Here is a 22,339-nt window from a genome sequence, read left to right as displayed (position 1 = left end):
CCCAGCCTCTGCATCAGAGTGATGCATACGGCCATCTTATTAACCAAATAACAAAATGTGCCAACAAGGTTCCAAAGTCTCCAGCTCAAAGAAAGAAAAAGGATAAATGCAGCTCACACAGAGCTAAAAGAGGCTAGACACAGGGAAAGGTGCCACAACCGGCTGGCTAAAAATAGATAGGAAAACTAATTGCCTATCCTATTACATGACCGCCATCCAAACCGGTTGAAGATATCCCGAGCTACCATCTCCCAACGGATAGGTCCAGTAACCAAATGCTCCCTGGCCTTCATCGGAGTGAGTAGCGACCACGAACGGATTAGTGCCGTAGCTCGGAAAATAACCTGCAAGAAATGAAACCGTGATGTTCCTCTTTGTATCTGCATCCACTGCAAATTCAGAACCAACTAGGGATGGTTCATGGTGCTTGCTGAGCTAATGTGGTACTCGTTTTTTTTTGTATATATATATGCATCTGTTACAAGTTCAGAACCAGGGAAAACTAATCTATACTAGTATCATTTTTCTTTTCAGGTTATATACAGTACTCGACAATATGGGTGAAACAAACAGGTTACTGTCCCCTTTGTCTTGTGCTGCTCTCAGGGCATTTCTAACCGATTCCTAAAAAATAGCAGAGTATCCCGCCGAGTAAACCTCCATTAAGTTTTTATCGGTTCTAGCCGATCCCCTAAACTTAGCGAAGTAAAATGTAAATTTGCATAAATTCAACTTAATTTCAACCAAAATTTGCATGCATTTAAACATAAGTTCAACATAGATAAGTCTTGACAACCAAACATTAAACATAAATTCAAACTTAAACTACACTAAAAACTACTTATCTTCATCAGCCATAGTGGAGGTCGAGCCAATCCTTCTTCAACAAGCCACCCTTGATGAGACATGGGTCCGGGCCAGTGCCGTCGTCGTCGCAATCAGGAAAGATGCTCCGCCACTCCTCGACGTTGAACTCCTCTTCCTCGCCGCCCTTCTTGCCGCCCTCCACTACCGGGAAAGGTCTTATAGGTGAACTCAATAGAGTGGCGGGCGGGTCGAGGCACCCGACACAACAAGTTAGGAAAAGCAGCAGTGGCGGGGAACAAAACATGATCGCCAGAGCTAGCGGCACACCAGTGGTGGGTGAAATACGTCACCCGCCACAATAAGAGCAACTCCAACGGGCCGTCCCAAACGGACGGCGATTTTGTCCATTTTTGTCCGTTTGGGTCGGCCAGACGGACACGGATGTCCGCTTCCGCATTTGGGTCGGCGCGTGCGTCCAACGCTGGCCTGAACCCATTTTGACGGCGCTAGAAAAAAATGAAGGCATGCATATTAAAAAAGAGAAACAACATTAATTAAACATTAAAGCCGGCCACGAAGGGCGGCGAGAGTCCACGCGTCCACATTTGCATTAAAAAAATTAAAAACTGCCTAAACTACGAGGCGGCGCGCTGCCCAAGACGTCGTCGTCGTCCTCGGGGTCCGTGAGGTCGATGAGCGTCGGCGCCGGCCCGGCCCAGGCGAACGCCGTGTTCCAGAGCGCCGTCATGTCGGGCAGTGCCGGCGCGGGGGGGGGGGGGGGGGGGGGGGGGGGGGGGGGGGGGGGGGGGGGCGGCCGCATGTGCAGCCGCGGCCTGGCGCGCCTCCTCCTCGGTCTCGCGCTGCTCCTCCTCGAGGTCGCGCTCGAGCATCTCAAGGTACTCGCCGTCGCGGCGCTCCTCGGCCACCCTGATCTGGCGCCAGTGCTCGAGGTACGCCGCCTCCTGCGCCGGCGTCGCTCCCATCCAGACCGACGGCGCGCATACCCACTCGCGCACTACTCCCGTCCAGGAGTAGCGCTCGATGAGGGACGGCTCCCGCTCCGTCTCCGGCTTGATAGGGGACGGCGGGGCCACCGGCGGCACCACGCTGTCGCCCGCCGCGGAGAGAGCAAGTGCCTGCGCCATTGTCGCCTCGTACCGAGCCTCCTCTTCCGCCTTCGCCCTGCGCCGCTCGTCCTCCTCGCTCTCCCAATAGATGGCCGCAAGGGCCGCCTGGTCCTCGCGGACAACGAGCGCCGGTGGTGGCAAGCTCCGGTCGACCTCGCGCACGCCCCGTCGCCTCGCCTCCTCGTGCTCAAAGGCGAACCACCTCACCCAGTTGGGCGAGTCGGATGCGTAGGCGGCCTTGCGGCGCTGCTCCGGCGTCAGCAGCGCCCGCCGGCGCCGCACCTCCTCCGCGTGAGCCCGAGCCGTGCGCGGCGCCGCCGGCACTAGGATCCTATCTGGATCCAGATGCCAGTCGTGCGACAGCGTCACGTCGGGATACGGCAGAGGCTGGCGGTGCTGCCAGTGCCACTCCGCCTGGTGCACTGGCACGTTCACGCGCTGCCTCTACCGGCGAGGCGCCGGCACCGGCGGAGGCGGGAGGAACTCTAAGGGGAAAGGGGTGGCGGGGGCCTTGCCCTTGGCCTTGCTGCCGCTGGCGCCAGAGAAGAGGCCCATCTCACTGTGGTTGTGGTGGCTAGGGTTTGCCGGCGACGAGGGAGCAAAGGTTGGCAGATGTGGACGGCGAGTTTGGATGAGGTCGGCTTAAAAAAGGACGAGCGCCGTTGTTGACGCGTGGGCCCGTGGTCATAAATTAAGCTGATCGCATGGGCAGCAGGTAGTTGGACGGCCGTCATGTGGGGACGCGGCGGATAGCGAGAAGGCGCGCGAAGCGTCCGTTCGGCATCCGCGCCGACGCATTTGGGGCACAAATTTGGGCCGCAAATGCGTCGGCGCGAACGCGACGCGGACGTGATTTGAGTCGGCGCGTTGGGCCGCCACTTTTGTCCGCGCCGACCCAAACGGACGCAGGCGGACGAAATGGGTCGGCCCTTTGGAGTTGCTCTAAAGCAGTGATGAGCGTGCTATGCCACGAATGTTTGCTGTGGCTAGTGGCTCTGCTCACCCGCCATTGTTGTTATAGGTAGCAGTAGCGGGCAAAACGAAATCCCCGCCACAGCTAAAAGCCTGCAATCAATTGTATTTTTTTATGCAGATACTAGCTGTGGCGGGCAGCCGGTCGCGCCCACCACACATAGGTTAGCAGTAGATTGTCCAAATTCAACTCGAAGATTGCCGCCCGCCACCCCAAATTAGCAGTGGCGGGTCATCCACTCCCACTCCCCCCCACCTCGCTCTCGTCGCCGCCCTCGCCCTCCACCGCGGCGCTGCCCACGTCGCCACTGCCGTAGTTTTAGTTTTTAGTTTCTAGGTATAGTTGTAGTTTCTAGCTAGTTTTAGTTTGATAGTTGTAGTTTGTAGTTGTATAGTTTTTAATGCACACACTAAAACAAATTGTAGTTGTAGTTTGATATTTCTAGTTGTAGTTTATAGTTGTAGCAATCAAAACTAGACGTATATATGAACTCAACAGCCGTATAGTTGTAGTTTATAGTTCTTTACAGAGATACATACTATAAGCGCTAAAGTTTTGGCGAAGCGTTGATTTATTTCTATTTCACCAAATTTTTAGCACTTAATTTGTCCATTTTTATGAAGAGGTCATGCCAAATTTATTTGTTTATTTTTTATTCATATTGTGCTGTAGTAGATGTCTTTATTTCTTTACAAGGATTTATACTATAAGCACTAATGTTTTGGCGAAATGTTGATTTATTTCCGTTTCGCCAAATTTCTAGCTCTTAATGTGTCCATTTTTATGCAAAAGTCATGCCAATTTTTTTTTTGTTTTTAATTTCATATTGTGTTGTTGAAGATTTCTTCAGTTCTTTCGCCAAATTTATTTATCTGTATGTTTTAGGTCATTTTGTTTTTGAAATGGCGGACAACAGCAGGTACCGTGGTGTTTTCCATAGGCCCTGGGGAAGTGGGGCGCCCAAATCCAAAACACCGTCACAGGCAAGAAACAATGGCTCGACATGTTTGACTTAGCTGAGGATGTGGTGTGCGCTTACGATGCCATGGCGCTCGAGTACTAGGGGCGAAGGGCCCAGCTCAACTTTCATCAGGATGCTTGGCGCGCAAGTGAGATAGCGCCTCATAACATGAGGATAGTCTCCAAGGTCGATAAGAACGAGCACCTGAAGGCCGAGGCGCTCATCAGGGCCCGTGAGCGTTAGAGCACCTATCCCTTGGTGGAACGGTATCTTCGGGATGGAACGCATCTGTACGCCATTAACGAGGCGTTGTTGATGACCGCACGCAACCAGAAGGATGCCGAGGATGACTCGATAGACTAGGATTATCTCGCCGAGGAGTCCGACGAGGGTGACGATGACAACTTCGGCTGTGACGTTGACTTAGATTAGGAGTTGATATCTTCACCGTGCCTAGTCATATAACTCCGTGCTTTAGATGTTTGAACCTTTAATATAGTACTTATGAAACTTGCTATGGCGTACTATATATGTCCGTGGCTTTGTGATAAACCTGCTTATATATACATAGTCGTACTACCTAGGTGGTGCAGTGTTGGTAATATGTGATCATATCTCATCGTGATGACATTTTTTCCTGCCGATTTTTTATGCTGATTCTCAATGTTACTTTCATGACATAGCACCAATGTTAACAATGTTTAACTTTTTGAAGGAGAGGATCAATCATGGTGCTTAAGGTCTGTAATGTGTGCAAAAATCCCTGTAGGGATAGTGTTGGGGATATGACTATTAGGTATGACCCGCCCAGGAGGGGCCGGGTCATCCCTATGGCGGTTCATCTCAATGAAGCCCAAGAGCATATTAACAATGGCGGTTCATAGATAGGCTTAGTAGAGGGCCCAAACCCGAAGGTGGCTTAAGGCCCGCGGATATAAACCGCCATGTATATAGACTTGTATTATAAGGCATGTAAGAAAGGTCACCGAGCCGGATACATTGTATAAGTCAGCAGGGACTCTATAGGCCGCAGGGTGTCAACCCGTGTATATAAGGGGACGACCCAGCGGCAGCTTAGGACAAGAAAACAACAGATCGATAGCCGGGTCAAGCGTATTCGCTCCCTGCTCATCGAAACCCTACCAATACCACCTCCAATTGGATTAGGCTTTTACCTTCATCGTAAGGGGCCGAACCAGTATAAACTCTTCGTGTCCTTTGTCCTGATTAACCCCTTTAAGCTAACCTCATCGCGATGGCTCCACGACTAAGTCCTCACACTAGGACGTCTGCCGTGACAATTCCACGACAGTTGGCGCCCACCGTGGGGCTATCGCATGATGGTTTCAAGTTCTTAGAGGGCAACTTCGAAGGGATCAAAGGATACGCCATGGGCCGGATGACCAAGAGTCGTCGCGACAAGCTCTACATCGACAACGCGGGCTGGGGCCCCGAGGCCGGCTCAATTGAGTACGGGTACCGGGTCCCCTTCGGTGGAATTCATGTCTTCATCGGCAAGATCGGCGAACCGGGCCCTGAGCCGGTTATCTGCACCAACATCATCGAGACGGCTCAGCGTGCAAGACCCGCCCGGATTCGGCCCGCCATAAATCGTGCCTTCGTGGGATTTATCCATGGAGCGGAACCTGAGGATAGATCGGCATCTGGTGGTGAGACCGTCGTTTATTCTGATGGCGAGTCATCCACTGGTGAGACTGAGTCATTGTATCAACTACAAGAGGGCCGGCTTGGGGGCTGTTCCGATGGCGACAGTATTCCGGACCCCTGTGAGCCGCCGAACTGGGTTGCAATCTTCTGGCTGTTCAGGATGTTCTGGTACAATAGTTGGCTGATCCGATTTAGTGGCTTTCGGACCCTCGGTCGGCTTTGTCGCCTTCGCTTTCTTGTTGGGCTTTTGCTTGACCGCTAAAAAGAATTTGGACAAGTCAGCATAATGATAAAGATATAAAGGTACAAAAGAAAGATACTTATTGTTACCCAGGGGCAGTCTTGAAAGCCGGCAGTTGAGTCTGCGATGAATCGCCAGAGGAGGAACGAGAAATCTCCTGCAAAGATGGAATCAAAAGAATTAAGTGGTTAACGAAAGAAACTCGCCGGTAAATACAAGAGTTAAGGTTAAAAAGAACCTCATTTTGGCGTTTCCGAGGAGTGTTTGGTAAACCGGAGGATAAATCTTCACCTCCACCAGTCCGGGTCTGGCGGTGGCTCTCATGTTGCTGTCTTTTAAGAGAAAATGAGGATCTAAATAAGCCAAGGGGTGTGAAAACCTTACTTTCCGGGTTACCCGCCGAAGTTTCTGCCTTGGTAAAGGTTCTGAGTCAGAGGAAATAGTAGTTACCTCTTCTTCGACTGCTTGGCTGGCTCCCGTATCATCCTGGCAATAGTCAGTGTCAATAAGGTTGTTAAAAAACAAGCCAAGGGAGTCAAGGGCTACCTCCGACTCAAAGGTTTCATCCATCTTAAGCAGTTCAGAGGCACTTGGTTTCTTCCTAGACCTCCTGATGGTCTTTTTGGCGGCTTTCACAGCAGCTTTAGCCTTTTTGGCAGCCTCATGGTCGTATTTGGCCTTCCAGAAGTTAGATTTAGTCTGTGGAAGGATAACATATTTGAGTTCATGCAATGTTTAAGTGCTGAAGGAAAAAGAAATCAAAAGATTTACCTCTAGCGCCGGGTTAAGCTTGCAGAAAGGATTCAAACCCACTTTGCTGCAGTCTTCAAATTTGCTATTTTACAAGCGTGGTTGCCATCTCAACGATGCCCTCTTCAGTCAGACGCAGAGAGCTATGACGTAAGGGATCATCTGTTCCTCCGATATATGTACACATCAAGCCGGATCGGTGGCTAAAGGGTATGATCCGCCATCGACCCAGCAGCGGATTAAGTTGACTCCGGTTAAACCATTTCCTAGCAAGGCTTGAACTTTTCTGATTGTAGGGACAAGCTTCTTGTGTTCGGCGGTGGTAAGTTTATCAGGGAGTTGGTAATTTGAGTCGAGACGCTCATCACGATAACCCGACAACGGATTTTCATCAGACGACGAGATATCTTTGCAGTAGAACCATGTTTGATTCCAATCCTTGGGATGGCTTGGCAGAGCTACTTGAGGGAAGATGGCATCTCGTCTGCGTTGAATTGAAATCCCGCCAAGTTCCAAGCTGGGCCTATTTGTGAACTCATTTTGTCGGTCCAGGTAGAAGTATTCCCTGAAAAGCTCAACACTAGGCTCTTCTTGAAGGTATACCTCACAAAAGACTTGGAAGTTACAGATGTTTGATATGGAATTGGGTCCAATGTCTTGCGGATGGAGTTTGAAGAAGTGCAGGATATCTCTAAAGAACTTAGAGCCGGGTGGCGAGAAGCCCTGGTTCATATGATCAGTAAATACGATAACTTCACCGTCCTTTGGCTGAGGTCTCTCTTCGCCCGAGTCAGGAGCACGGTAATGCATGACACTCTTATCTGGCAAATATCCAACGGTGATAAAATCCTTCAAGGTGCTCTCAGTGACGGTGGAGGGAACCCAGTTACATGTCGTAATTGTCTTGGGCGGCATGGTGAAAGGACAACCTAAAGACAAGAAATAATTTGTCGGCTCAAATTAATTGGTGGGATACAAGTCAACAATTGCAGTGCATGTTCAGAATGGCGGCTTAAGTAAGGGATAATGATATATGAAGTAATGATAAACCGGCAGAATAAGCCGCCATGACTAAAGGCATTCAAGATCTACCAAGAGTAAAAACTTGCTAAGTATTAGGACAAACAGGTTCCACGGATTGAGGCTATAAATTTGGATCTATCGCTGTTCAAAAAAGGGAGTAAATTCGAAATATACAAAGGTGACAGTGGAAAAGCAGAGGTGCCTTAAGAGGAAGATGTGTCGCGATAAGGATATATTCTGATAATAGAAACAGGTGCTAAAATTACTATCGCGCAAGATTTATGCGGTTTTCGGATCTAATCCATGGATCTAAACAATGAGAAAGAAGGGCGGCGATGAATACCGGAGAACACCGACGAAACCTAATGACAGATCTATGATGAAAGAGGACTTACTGATGCTGATAGGACAGCAGAGTGGTGCCGCAGTTTTTCTGGTCCGTTCAGGGTGATGCAGCAGCCGGAGTTGAGGTCAGAGATGAAGGTCGACGGCGGCGGGGTTCGTGCAAGGTGGTGCGTCGCTAGGAGTAAGAAGACGAGAAGGAAAAGGAGAAGAATGGAAGGTGACTCCGTGGCCCTATTTATAGGCTTGGAAGTACAAACGGCAGGCGCGAGAATCGAGGAACAGTAAAATGGATATGTGTCGGCACGGGCACCTCGATTTTCGGAGGGTCGGTAAAGAAAGAGATTTATTAAGATTTGGATTCTATATAACATTAATTGCAGATGACGTCATGTTGGGTTATCGCAACTTTTGGATGCGACGTCATGGCAGGTTAAAATACTTCCCAATAAGAGGAGGAAGGATTTTTCTAAGTGTTGAAGATTGACATGAACAAGTTCAAATCAACATGGGACCTAATGTTGGGGATATGACTATTAGGTATGACCCGCCTAGGAGGAGCCGGGTCATCCCTATGGCGGTTCATCTCAATGAAGCCCAAGAGCATATTAACAATGGCGGTTCATAGATAGGTTTAGTAGAGGGCCCAAACCCGAAGGTGGATTAAGGTCCGCGGATATAAACCACCATGTATATAGACTTGTATTGTAAGGCATGTAAGAAAGGTCACCGAGCCGGATACGTTGTATAAGCCGGCCGGGACTCTGTAGGCTGCAGGGCGTCAACCCGTGTATATAAGGGGACGACCCAACGGCGGCTTAGGACAAGAAAACAACAGATCGATACCCGGGTCAAGCGTATTCGCTCCCTCTCATCGAAACCCTAGCAATACCACCTCCAACTGGATTAGGCTTTTACCTTCACCGCAAGGGGCCGAACCAGTATAAACTCTTCGTGTCCTTTGTCCTGATTAACCCCTTTAAGCTAACCTCATCGCGATGGCTCCATGACTAAGTCCTCACACTAGGACGTCTGCCGTGACAATTCCACAACAGATAGTTTATCCCATGTAGTAGAATTTGGGCTCTTCTTGAGGGATAGATTCAAAAAAAATGTGGTAACAATGTTCATCATTCAATTCTAACCATTTTCTGAATTCTTGTATTGTGCATATCATTAATTGTTAATTGTATTATTCTTAATTGTCACATAGTGTATCCCATGCAACGTAAGGGTCCAATTCAATAATTTAATCGGTGACAGTTTCAACTTTTCAGATGGTCAAGGGCAACCATACATAATTGACGTTTGTAAACAAAAGGATAAAATATCATAGGAGGCGATGGATGGAACACGTACATTTCAAATAATAAGTTCACCGGGGGAGAGTACATAGGCTTTTACTTGAAAAAAGCTGTCAACAAGTTAAGGATTAAGTATTTCTCTGACCAAAATAATGAGCTTGAAGAAGATGATGTTGAGGATTCCTGGGATGATGAGGATGATGATGATGAGAGCCAGAATGATGATGATTCTAGCAAGGATGACGATAGCCAGGAGCATGAGGATGAGGATGATGATGAGGGTACCGGAGATGATGATGATGATGATCCATAAATTATGCATTTTTCTCTCAAAGAATGAAAGAGCTTAATGCGGATCAGAAGACCAATCTCATTGTGATCCTACCATCAAGTGTGCACTACTTGAGGAGTCCATGTGTGCATCGCTTTATCAAGACTAACATCGTGAAACACACTATGGTATGTTTGCATCTTTTATCTTTTTTTGTTCATAACACTATATGGCAAGATGTATAACATTGCATGCTCCATTTTGCTTTTAATCACGGGGATCATAGAAATTACCTATGAAGATGATTTCTGCCGAGGACATCCTTGCTACCGGCATGGCTGGAGTACGCCTTGGAGCAGCATGTTCTGTCACCAGCGTTCGATATAAGACAGACACAAACGTCCGCATATCGTTCTATGAGGTCGGCCGGCGGGAATTCCTGAAGGGAAAGAGACGATGACTAACGGTTGACACAACAGTGGTCATCACGATAAGGAACAAACAAGAACAACAACTTCCAGATGATGGTTGTTGTAGATCTTATTTAGAAATAAGGTCCAATCAAATATCTCCAAGCAAATGAATTCTTAGTTACTTACTTAAGATGTTTGTGATACTTTGATGTTGGTTTGATAACTAGAGAAAATTTGAAGTGTTAGTAGTTGTTATGAAAAGTACTAATTACTTAGTGAACATGCATGCCTAAGCTTACAATGCGTGCTTTATTTGAATGTAGTATTGAATTTCTTATATTGGATTTATGCAAAACGCAGCCATGGCAGCATATTTGATTCCGTGGCTGGAAATTTTTTAATTCGCATGAATAAGTCTGCAGTGGAGGGCGCTCTAGTATGCCCGCCATTGCAACATGAATAAATAGTGGCGGGCAGGTAAGCACTGCCCACCACCAAAGAAACCCAACCAGTGGCGGGCCAGTACGCATCGCCCGCCACTGCAGGCCTCTGCTAGTGGCGGGCGGGGCGCCCTCCACTGATGCGGTTATAGCAGTCGCGAGAGGTCGGTGGCGGGCGCCCCTAACAGCCTGGCCCTCCACTATTGGTGTTTTTGCGCCCGCCACTGCTATGCATTCCTGCAATATCGCTCCTAGCCGCCTTGCACCTCGCCATCGGAGATGACAATGACCTCCCCGCCATTCTCGACGAATATCGCCCGCTCCGCCTCCACGAGCTCCGGGTGCTGGTGGCAGAGGTCCTCCATGTACGCCTCAAGGCGCTCCCTCGCCTCTCGGTCCTCCCGAGCCATCGCCGCACTCACCACACCCTACTTCGGCGGGACAAGGTGAACCGGCGCCGTCCCGATCAGGAAGTTCAGCCTCGCATCGCGATCGTGGAACTGGACTTGCCACCGGTCATACTCCATTGCCGTGAGCTCCGCCGTGTGAAACGACCTGACCCACTTCCTCTTGTGGGTCTCCCGGTCGATGATCTCCGCCACCCATGTCCCGCACGAGCGCTACCAGACGCTGAGGAAGGTCCTCTGCGGCAGCCTGGCGGAGGGAGCTCTGGGAAGTCAGCGAATCGGGTGGGGAGGGGGGATAGGGCGAGCGGCGACGGCTCGAGGATGCGCCGCTAGACGACAACCCGTGGGAGTGGCGGTGCGGATTTGCGCTGTGGATCGGCGGCGGGGACCTCCATCTACCGCATCCGCCCATTGGAGGAGAGAGGGCGGGCGAGAAGGGCGGGGGACACGCTGGCGGCGGGGCGAGGGGGAGAAGAGGAGGCGGAGGAGGGGAAGAGAGGAAGAGATTTTTTACCCGGTCGCCGAGCGGTGGAGTAATATAGAGAGATTTGCGGCGGCCAAGTAAACTTTTTGCTGGAATTTTGTCTATTTTGGGCCTAGCCCAATAGCAGTTTCAGAAATTCCTAATAAATCCTAGAGGCCCACGCAACCCATTTGTGCAAGGCAAGAGGTGGAACTAAAGTTTAGTCCCACATTGCTAGTTTAGAGGGAGTTGGACCTCTTTATAAGTGAAAGAACATGCGGTGCCCCCATGTTTGGTTTTGGTAATTGATGACAATCTCTATGGACTAATGGTTTCCTTGAGTTATATTTGAAGGTTTTGTCCATAGGCTTTTCTTGGAGTACATGTGTTGGTTTCAAGGAGAGTTTGTGTCGACCAAGGTGTTATTCAAGGAATTATCCAAAGATTGGTCATTTGAGAGTTGAGCTTATTGCAAGCATGTCTTGAAGAAGAAGATTGTGTGGTCATTCATGTTTACCTTCAAGACATCATCCAAACGAAGATAGTTGGAAAGATTCAAGGTTGATCAAGACTAAGTCAAGAGTGAATCAAGTTGATCAACTCACAAAGAGTAGAAGATGTACCGAGAGGGATCAAGTGATCCCATGGTATGGTAAGCATTGTCCATTGCACTTTGTGTACTAACCCATGGTCTATGTGAGAGCCTATGTGGGGTTAGGTACATGTCCATGGGCTTGCGTCAAGAGGATGATATCATACAACCCATGGGAAGGATGACATCAAGTGGTGATCGTCATCAAGATTGCCGTGTGCAATTTCAAGTGGAGAATCACGAAGAGATCAAGTGCTTGAATCTTGTCATCCATTATGGTGTCAATGGACTTGTGAAGATGTGCCGAAGAGTGGCTCACCCATAGTGGAGTATGGGGGAGCAATCATCTAGTCTTCATCGACCCAACGCAATCAAGAAAGGTGGTCCATCTTGAGGAGGACACGATCGTCATCATCTAACTCAAGTGGATCATGTGCAAGTCAAAGGTTTGCCCTTGATAGGTTTTCTATTTTACCGGTCTCATGGTGGTAGTTGGGAGACCGGGTTATAGGATCGATAGTCGTACTATCAAGGGGGGCTCTCAAGTGAGTAGCTTGATTGTATCGTTCGTCGAGAGCTCAAACCATTGCATCCTTGCATCATGTTTCTTGGTTCTTGTTTGGTTCTCTTTGTTAGTCTTAGAGCTTATGGTCATCTTGATGACAAGCTTGAGTTCATCGAAAACGGAGTTCGCATGCGTCTTCTATGATGTTTTCGGTGTTGTAGGTTTTACCGGTCTTATCTGAGGAAGGGTCCTCACCATTTTCTTATGGGCCTTTTATAATTTGCTTCTTATTGATATTTCTTTCAATATTGTGTTAGCCCTTGTCGCTAGCTTTCCAACAAACTTGGTTTCATCGAAAACGGAGTTCGCATGCGTCTTCTATGATGTTTTCGGTGTTGTAGGTTTTACCGGTCTTATCCGAGGAAGGGTCCTCACCATTTTCTTATGGGCCTTTTCTAATTTGCTTCTTATTGATATTTCTTTCAAGATTGTGTTAGCCCTTGTCGCTAGCTTTCCAACAAACTTGGTTTCATCGAATTCGGAGTCCGTTTGCAAAAGTTGTGGCAGTTTTGGTGTTATGAAAAGGTTGCAGCGGTACTACCGCGAATTGGAGCGGATGTAATTTTTTACTACCACTCCAGAGCAGTACTACCACGGCTCCTACAGCGGTAGTACCGCTCCGGACCAAAAACTCGTCCCAAGTCTTGCGATGGTAGGCCGGATGTATTTTTTTAGTACCGCTCGCAAGCAGTAGTACCGCTACCATTTGCGGTAGTACCATGAGGTCGGGCGGTAGTACCGTGAGGACGAGCGGTAGTACCGCTCCGGCGGTTCTTCTGGCCTTTTGCCTCCTCGCTGTTGTTTTTCAAAGGGGTACTTCCACCCTAGCGGTAGTACCGCTCCTTGGAGCTGTAGTACCGCTCTGTGCGGGCTGTGAGCATAACGGTTGGATTTTTCCCCACCTATAAAAGGGGGTCTTCTTCCCCAATGAACCTCAATCCTTTTAGCTCGTGTTCTTCCCCCATTGTTGACCTTCTTCGAGCTTGCTAACTCTCAATCCCTCCAATGATTCTTGCTAGTTCTTGAGGGAAAGAGAGAGGAGATCTAGATCCACGTTTCCACCAATCACTTTCTCCTCTAAGTGAGGGAAACCCCTTGGATCTAGATCTTGGAGTTCTTCGTGTTCTTCTTTCGTTCTTCCTCTCATTTTCTTCCCTAGCATTAGTTGCTTTGGTGGGATTGGGAGAGAAGGACTTGGGCACTCCGTGTGCCCTTGCCATTGCATTTGGTGCATCGGTTTGAGTTCTCCACGGTGATACGTGGAAGTGAAATTTGAGAAGCTTGTTGCTCTTGGGTGCCTTGGTGCCCTAGACGGTTGGTGGTGTTCGGAGCTCAATCATTGTGGTGTAAAGCTCCGAGCAAGCGCCGGGGTCTCCAATTAGGTTGTGGAGATCGCCCCGAGCAATTTGACGGGTACCGGTGACCGCCCCCAAGGGTTGCCAAAGTGTACGGGTTCGGTGACCGCCCCCAAGGGTTGCCATTTGTATGGGTTCGGTGACCGCCCTGAAGGGTCCCTTAGTGGAATCACGACATCTTGCATTGTGCGAGGGCGTGAGGAGATTACGGTGGCCCTAGTGGCTTCTTGGGGAGCATTGTGCCTCCACACCGCTCCAAACGGAGATTAGCATCCGCAAGGGTGTGAACCTCGGGATACATCGTCGTTTCCGCGTGCCTCGGTTATCTCTTACCCGAGCTCTTTACTTATGCACTTTACTTTGTGATAGCCATATTGTTTCTTGTCATATATCTTGCTATCACATAGTTGCTTATCTTACTTAGCATAAGTTGTTGGTGCACATAGGTGAGCCTAGTTGTTTTAGGTTTTGTGCTTGACAAATTAACCGCTAGGTTTATTCCGCATTTGTTCAAGCCTAAACCGTAATTATTTTAAAAGGCCTATTCACCCCCCCCTCTAGGCGACATCCATGATCTTTCAATAAGGGAGGTTCTTTCTCCACTTGTATGAGCATAAGAACAAGAGGTACATCCACGCGCGGTCCTCCTCCGCCGTCTGCCTCGCCTTGTCACGACGCGCCGTGGGTTGCGGGAATGAGCCGAGCCGATGTCTAAATTTTTGCCACGCACTACGGGTATACGAAAGGTCACACGGAAGCTGAAAAGATTTTTGCGAAAGTGGAGTTTGAATGCGAACGGTGCATCCCTTCGGCTGCTGGCTGTTCGCTTCATCTCCGTCTCTTCGTTTCGCCTCCCGTCGCTGCCCTCTCGCCTCCTTCTCTTGCGCCTATAAAAGGGAGGTCGCTCCTCCGAGAGAGATGCACCAGAACTACTCCTTCCCTCGCTGTCGGTTCCATCTCTGAGCTGCTGCTGTTTTCCTCATCCCGGCTTGCGGCGTGCACCGCACGTCGGGACAGTAGGCCTCCGAAACCACACCTTTTGAGTCCTGTACGGGAGAAGGGTGATAAGGTTTTTGGGGAGCGCTCAGCGCGACTACTGGCTGCTTTATCACGGACGATCCGGTCGCCGACAACTACTTCCCCGACGATGACTTCTTCCCCGACGTCCACGACCTCCTCGACGACATGGCAGGCGAGGACACCGACCCCAAGTCCAGCGCTTCTGCTGCTGCTATCCCGTACATGTTCTTCTCCTTTCTATTAGAGGTTCTGCTATAGTTCCTTGTTCTAGTATTTGCCCTAGATATGTTAGACTCTATTTCATATATGCAACTTGCTTTTCTGTCTGCTCTAGATATGTTTAGTTACAGTTCATATATGAAGATGTTGTTTACCTTCTCTTTGTCAAATCGCATGGCTTGTTTTATCACTACTACACTGGTCATGCTTTATCTAGTATTTCTGTTAATAAAATCATTCGGTAAATTGCTCATATTTCCAACAATCCAAAAACCTTATTATAGGCAATTTACCCCAAGTGGTTTTGCTGCTTCCGTGAGACCTCCTATGTTTGAGGGTATCCACTATAAGAGGTGGCGCGTGAGAGCAGTCTTATGGTTTCAAACCATGAGTTGCTATGACGCCACTCTTGGCAAACCTGAAGGAGAGCTTGATGCTCAACAGGCACAAGCCTTTCAAAAAATGGATACTCTGTTTAAGGCTGCTCTCTTGAGTGTTCTTGGTGAGAACATAGTTGATGCTTATGCATCAATTGATAATGGAAAAGATATGTGGGATGCACTCGAGGCCAAGTTTGGGGTCTCGGATGCTGGCACTGAGTTGTACATCATGGAGCAATTCTATGCTTACAGGATGACTGAAGAGCGCTCCGTGGTTGAGCAAGATCATGAGATACAGTCATTTGCTAGAGAACTTGAGCACTTTGGTTGTATGCTACCGGACAAGTTTGTTGCCGGAGGTATCATCACTAAACTTCCTCCTTCATGGAGGAACTTTGCTACCTTGCTGAAGCATAAGAGGCAGGAGTTTTCCGTCCCGGATCTCATTGGCACTCTTGATGTGGAAGAAAAGGCGAGAGCAAAGGACACACATGCTCGAGGTATTGAGGGAGGATCTAGTGCCAATGTGGTACAGAAGCAGAACTTACAGCCCCACAAGTTCAAGAACAAGGGCAAGTTTGATGGTAAAGCAAAGTTTGATGGGAAGAACAAGGCTGTCCAGCACAAGAACTTCAAGAAGAAGAATGACAAGAAGAAAGGTGTCTGTCATGTGTGTGGGGATCCTGATCATTGGGCTCCTAGTTGCCCTAATCGCTATGACAAGCTCATCCTGGGAAAGGCGGCAAGACCGCTAATGTTGTCATTGGAGACACTGATACGAAGGATGCTGGGTATGGTATATTTCCCACTATTCTTTCAGTATGTCATTCTCCTGATTGGTTGATTGACACGGGTGCTAATGTGCATGTATGCGGTGATATTTCCATGTTTTTGTCTTATCAGACCGCAGGGACTTCAACCGTGCTGATGGGCAACGGTTCAAGTGCTTCTGTTCGTGGTGTTGGCACGGTCGATCTGAAGTTTACTTCGGGGAAGATCGTGCGGCTGAAGAACGTGCATTATTTCCCCTCCGTCAATAAAAATCTTTTTAGCGGATCTCTTCTGTGTAGAGATGGCTACAAGCTTGTCTTTGAGTCGAATAAATTTGTAATATCCAAGTATGGAACCTTTGTTGGTAAAGGTTATGAGTCAGGAGGCATGTTTCATTTATCCTTATCAGACGTTTGCAATAAAGCTGTTAATCATATTTGCAACAATAGTGAATCAAATGTGTGGCATTCACGTCTTTGTCATGTTAACTTTGGTTGCATGTCGCGACTAGCGAAGTTGAACTTAATCCCTAGTGTCACCACTGTCAAGGGATCTAAGTGTCAAGTGTGTGTGCAAGCTAAGCAACCTTGTAAGTCTCACACGACTGCGGAAAACGAGAAATCTTGCACCACTAGAGCTCATACATTCAGATCTATGTGAAATGAATGGTGTTTTGACAAAAGGTGGAAAGAAATATTTCATGACGTTAATCGATGACTCCACTAGATACTGCCGTGTGTATCTTTTGAAGTCTAAGGATGAGGCTTTGAACTTTTTCAAGATCTATAAAGCTGAAGTGGAAAACCAACTTGATCGAAAAATCAAGAGGCTTAGGTTTGACCGTGGTGGAGAGTATTTTTCCAATGAATTTGATGCTTTTTATGCGGAACATGGTATAATCCATGAGAGGACGCCTCCCTACTCACCTCAGTCAAATGGGGTGGCCGAAAGAAAGAACCATACTCTAACTGATTTGGTTAACGCCATGTTAGACACATCGGGTCTCTCCAAGGCATGGTGGGGGGAGGCGATATTGACAGCATGGCATGTCCTAAACTGAGTCCGCACAAAGAACAAAGAGATAACTCCATTCGAGGAATGGGAGAAGAAAAGGTTAAAACTCTCTTATCTGCGAACATGGGGTTGTTTGGCGAAAGTCAATGTTCCAATTCCAAAGAAGCGGAAGCTTGGACCAAAGACTGTGGATTGTATTTTTCTAGGATATGCTTTTCATAGCATTGGCTATAGATTCTTGGTTGTAAAATCGGAGGTACCTGACATGCATGTTGGTACGATCATGGAGTCAAATGATGCGAATTTCTTTGAATATATCTTTCCCATGAAGGATATGACTACCTCATCTAATCAGGAGATGCCTAGTTCATCGAATCAGGAACCAATTACAATTATCAAACCTGCCATTTCGATGGAACACTTTGAAAGTCCTGTGGAGGAAAATAATGAAGTTCCTACTAGGAGTAAGAGACAGAGGACTGCAAAGTCCTTTGGTGATGATTTTCTTGTGTATCTCATAGATGACACTCTCAGTTCTATTTCAGAGGCCTATGCATCTGAAGATGCTGACTACTGGAAGGAAGCGGTTCGTAGTGAGATGGATTCCATATTAGCGAATGAAACTTGGGAGATAACTGGTCGTCCTTATGGGTGCAAACCTATAGGATGCAAATGGGTATTCAAGAAGAAGCTTAGGCCTGATGGTACTATTGAAAAGTACAAGGCTCGGCTCGTGGTTAAGGGTTATACCCAAAAGGAAGGTGAAGACTTCTTTGATACTTACTCACTTGTGGCTCGACTGACCACTATTCGAGTTCTACTTTCACTAGCTGCCTCACATGGTTTTCTCGTTCATCAAATGGATGTTAAGACTGCTTTCCTAAATGGAGAGTTGGACGAGGAAATTTATATGGAACAACCAGATGGGTTTGTAATAGATGGTCAGGAAGGGAAAGTATGCAAGTTGCTGAAGTCTTTGTACGGACTTAAGCAAGCACCCAAACAGTGGCATGAGAAGTTTGAAAGAACTTTAACAGCTGCAGGCTTTGTTGTAAATAAAGCTGACAAATGTGTGTACTATCGCCATGGTGGGGGCGAGGGAGTTATCCTTTGCTTGTATGTTGATGACATACTGATTTTCGGAACAAACCTGAATGTTATTAAGGAGGTCAAGGATTTCCTATCTCGTTGCTTTGAGATGAAGGATTTGGGAGTGGCTGATGTCATTCTGAACATCAAGTTGTTCAGAGACGATGATGGTGGTATTACATTGCTTCAATCTCACTATGTGGAAAAGATCTTGAGTCGCTTTGGCTACAGTGACTGCAAGCCCTCTCCAACACCATATGATGCTCGTGTGTTGCTTCGAAAGAATCGAAGAATTGCTAGAGACCAATTGAAGTATTCTCAGATTATTGGCTCGCTTATGTACTTAGTGAGTGCTACAAGACCTGACATCTCTTTTGCTGTTAGCAAACTGAGTCGGTTTGTCTCAAAACCAGGAGATGTGCATTGGAAAGCTCTACAGAGAGTTTTGCGTTATTTGAAAGGCACTGCAAATTATGAAATTCACTACACCAGGCACCCAAAGGTGCTTGAAGGGTATAGTGACTCAAACTGGATCTCAGATGCTGATGAGATAAAGGCCACGAGCGGATATGTATTCACTCATGGAGGTGGCGCTGTTTCTTGAAAGTCTTGCAAGCAGACCATTTTAACGAGGTCAACAATGGAAGCAGAACTCACAGCACTAGATACAGCTACGGTCAAAGCAGATTGGCTTCGTCGGCTCTTGAATGACTTGCCGGTTGTTGAGAAACCTGTACCGGGTATCCTTATGAACTGCGACAATCAAACTGTGATCACGAAAGTGAGCAGTTCAAAGGATAACATGAAGTCATCAAGACACGTTCAGAGAAGGTTAAAGTCTGTCAGGAAAATGAGAAACTCCGGAGTTATTGCATTGGATTATATCCAAACGTCTAAAAATCTGGATTATATTCAAACGTCTAAAAATCTGGCTGATCCTTTTACTAAGGGTCTATCACGCAATGTGATAGATAATGCATCGAGGGAGATGGGTATGAGACCCACAATATGAGTTGTTCATAGTGGTAACCTATTCTTTGTGATCGGAGATCTCGTGAATTAGATGTGGAAGACAAGCTGTTGGTCAACTAAGAGGAAAGTATCCTTACTATTAACAATACCACTCCATGAAGATGCAATACTCTTCTAATCTGCATGACAGGTTGATGTATATCTTAATGTATTCTAAGTGGCTCTTTTAAGCAGAGATGTTATCCTGCAGAACATCTTTTGAAGAACACACCTATATGAGTTTGATTGTCAAACCTCACAATCTATGAGAGTAGGGTTCTCTCTAGTAAACTCATGAAAGCTCACGGAGTATGACGCATAAACTCCACCCGCGGGGAAGACCCACAGTAGCCACGTATCGGTCAAGGCTTTATGTGAAGCTAGATTCGCAGAAAACTTGCAGTTTAAAGCCCAGTCCACTGTTCAAGTTGCTTACTAATGTAGCATAGAGTTCTAGGTGGAAGTTCAACTTAACAGTCTCCACTGCAATACCGGTATATAAAACAGTGTTTTGGAACTAAAGGCAAATTTTGTGTGCCTCTGAGATCTGGTGGGGGATTGCTGGAATTTTGTCTATTTTGGGCCTAGCCCAATAGCAGTTTCAGAAATTCCTAATAAATCCTAAAGACCCACGCAACCCATTTGTGCAAGGCAAGAGGTGGAACTAAAGTTTAGTCCCACATTGCTAGTTTAGTTGGAGTTGGACCTGTTTATAAGGGAGGTTCTTTTCCCACTTGTATGAGCATAAAAACAAATGGGACATCCACGCGCGCTCCTCCTTCGCCGCCCGCCTCGCCACGACGCGCCGCGGGTTGCGGGAATGAGCCGAGCCGATGTCTAAATTTTTGCCACGCACTACGGGTATACGAAAGGTCACACGGAAGCTGAAAAGATTTTTGTGAAAGTGGAGTTCGAATGCGAACGGTGCAGCCCTTCGGCTGCTGGCTGTTCGCTTCATCTCCGTCTCTTCGTTTCGCCTCCTGTCGCTGCCCTCTCGCCTCCTTCTCTTGCGCCTATAAAAGGGAGGTCACTCGTCCCAGAGAGATGCATCAGAACTACTCTTTCCCTCGTCATCGGTTCCATCTCTGAGCTGCTGTTGTTTTCCTCATCCCGGCTTGCGGCGTGCACCGCACGTTGGGATAGTAGGCCTCCGAAACCGTACCTTTTGAGTCCTGTACGGGAGAAGGGTGATAAGATTTTTGGGGAGCGCTCAACGTGACTACTGGCTGCTTCATCACGGACGATCCGGTCGCCGACGACTACTTCCCCGACAACGACTTCTTTCCCGACGTCCACGACCTCCTCGATGACATGGCAGGCGAGGACACCGACCCCAAGTCCAGCGCTTCTGTTGCTGTTGTCCCGTACGTGTTCTTCTTCTTTCTGTTAGAGGTTTTGCTACAGTTCCTTATTTTAGTATTTGCCTTAGATATGTTAGACTCTATTTCATATATGCAACTTGCTATACTGTCTGCTCTAGATATATTTAGTTACAGTTCATATATGAAGATATTGTTTACCTTCTCTTTGTCAAATCGTATGACTTGTTTTATCACTACTATACTGGTCATGTTTTATCTAGTATTTCTGTTAATAAAATCATTAGGTAAATTGCTCATATTTCCAACACTTTTTACTCCAGCATGATCTATTAGGGATCGGTTAGGTAGAGGAGTAAAATCGAGATTTTACTGCTCTAATCGGTTATTGGGATCAGAAATGCCTTTGCAAACAATGTCCTGGACTGTCAGCGTTTAGAAATCCATTTTCTTTTCTAACTACACACAGCACAGCGGGGCGGGGTGTAATCAGATAAGTTAATTTGCTGGTTACAATCCGACATCTGCAACGGACGGACGGATGGATGGATCGAGATATACTGTACAGTACTCTGCATGCATGTGCATGTTGTTGATCATGCCGGGTCACTTCTTCATATTGACCCACTCCAGCTTCAGCATTATTTCCCCGCTCTCGACGTCCCTGAGGCGCAGGATCATGTCCTGGACGAACTTGCCGTTCTTCCAGCACACGCGGCTCTCCTCGGCGAGGCAGTTCCCGCTGCTCGGCGCGACCAACCGCACCACGGTGCCGTTGCGGATGCCCTCGGTGTCCAGTTCCAGGACCTCCGTAAAGGGCAGCACCTCGATCTCCGCGTTCCCCATTGGGTCGTCCTTGCTGAAGGTGTCCTTGTCAAACACCGCCTGTACAGTACAGCACAGCACAGCACAGTTTTCTTCAACGTAGACGGAACGTGTTTGTTAACGGATTGCAAGAAAACAGTAGGCAGTACTCACAAGCTTGATTGGTGCATTCGGGTTCGTGATTGACAGAGTTAGCTCCTCATGCCAGATAGGGTTCACAGATCGCCTCTTCACGCTGGTCTTCAGTTTCTGCAATCGCACAATTTAAACAGAAAACAGTACGGGGACAATTAATAAGTAATACAGTCATACAGAATCATGGACAAGAAGAAGAAGAAACAATGAGAGAGCGGACACCTGCTTGCCGAGGCGAAGGACAACATATGGATCACTGCCTCTTGCGTCGCGGTAGGCAAGGTTGATCCCACGCACCACGCGCACCTTCAACAGCCCAACCAAACCATCCATGCTCGATCTCAATTCGATCGATACTCGGTTTAATTAATTTTATGCTATGCTATTATTTTACGTACAGAGGAATGTGGTCGGTGTGGCGTGGCGTGGCTTGGGACCAAGAAGCGCCTAATCCAATCCTCGAATAAGAATTAGGCGACTTCTTGCGCCCCGCTTTTTTCTTCCTCCCTCTCTTCTCATGGGCATAAATAGAGTAGCCTCACACATGAGCCTATAAGAGACAGACGGTCTCCGCCGTAGGAATTGTGCTGACCATTCCTCATGTGCCTTGCGTCCAAACAAAACCAGTTGTTGCCATTTTTGGCATCTCTCTTGCACTGCATTGCGTGAGCAAAAAGTGGTACTTGTTTTTTACAAAATAAAAATAAAGCAAAAGTGGTAGTTTTTTTGGCTGTCAGTTAAAAGTATTGTATTGTATGTACATATGTGATTTTAGCTGTTAAGAAACCCTTTCCGATATAAAAGTGATTGTCCTAGCTTTGCCACTGCTTTTTACCAGTGGGCTCGAGTGGAAA

General features: G+C 47.6%; 1 protein-coding gene across 1 annotated transcript; it reads right to left on the bottom strand.

Moving 5' to 3' along the window:
* Window positions 1-20,973: 20,973 nt before the first annotated feature.
* On the bottom strand, window positions 20,974-22,102 carry LOC125541588 (protein C2-DOMAIN ABA-RELATED 4-like). The gene is made up of 3 exons (XM_048704958.1): window positions 21,708-22,102; window positions 21,504-21,599; window positions 20,974-21,410 (listed from the first exon to the last, which is right to left on the bottom strand). The coding sequence occupies exons 1-3, from the start codon at window positions 21,816-21,818 to the stop codon at window positions 21,132-21,134; spliced, it is 486 nt and encodes a 161-aa protein (XP_048560915.1). The 5' UTR covers window positions 21,819-22,102; the 3' UTR covers window positions 20,974-21,131.
* Window positions 22,103-22,339: the final 237 nt, after the last annotated feature.

The sequence above is a fragment of the Triticum urartu genome, chromosome 2 (assembly GCF_003073215.2).
Source record: "Triticum urartu cultivar G1812 chromosome 2, Tu2.1, whole genome shotgun sequence".
Classification (NCBI taxonomy): Eukaryota; Viridiplantae; Streptophyta; class Magnoliopsida; order Poales; family Poaceae; genus Triticum; species Triticum urartu.
The sequence above is the reverse complement of the archived record's forward strand: the minus strand, read 5'-3'. Positions and strand labels throughout refer to the sequence as shown.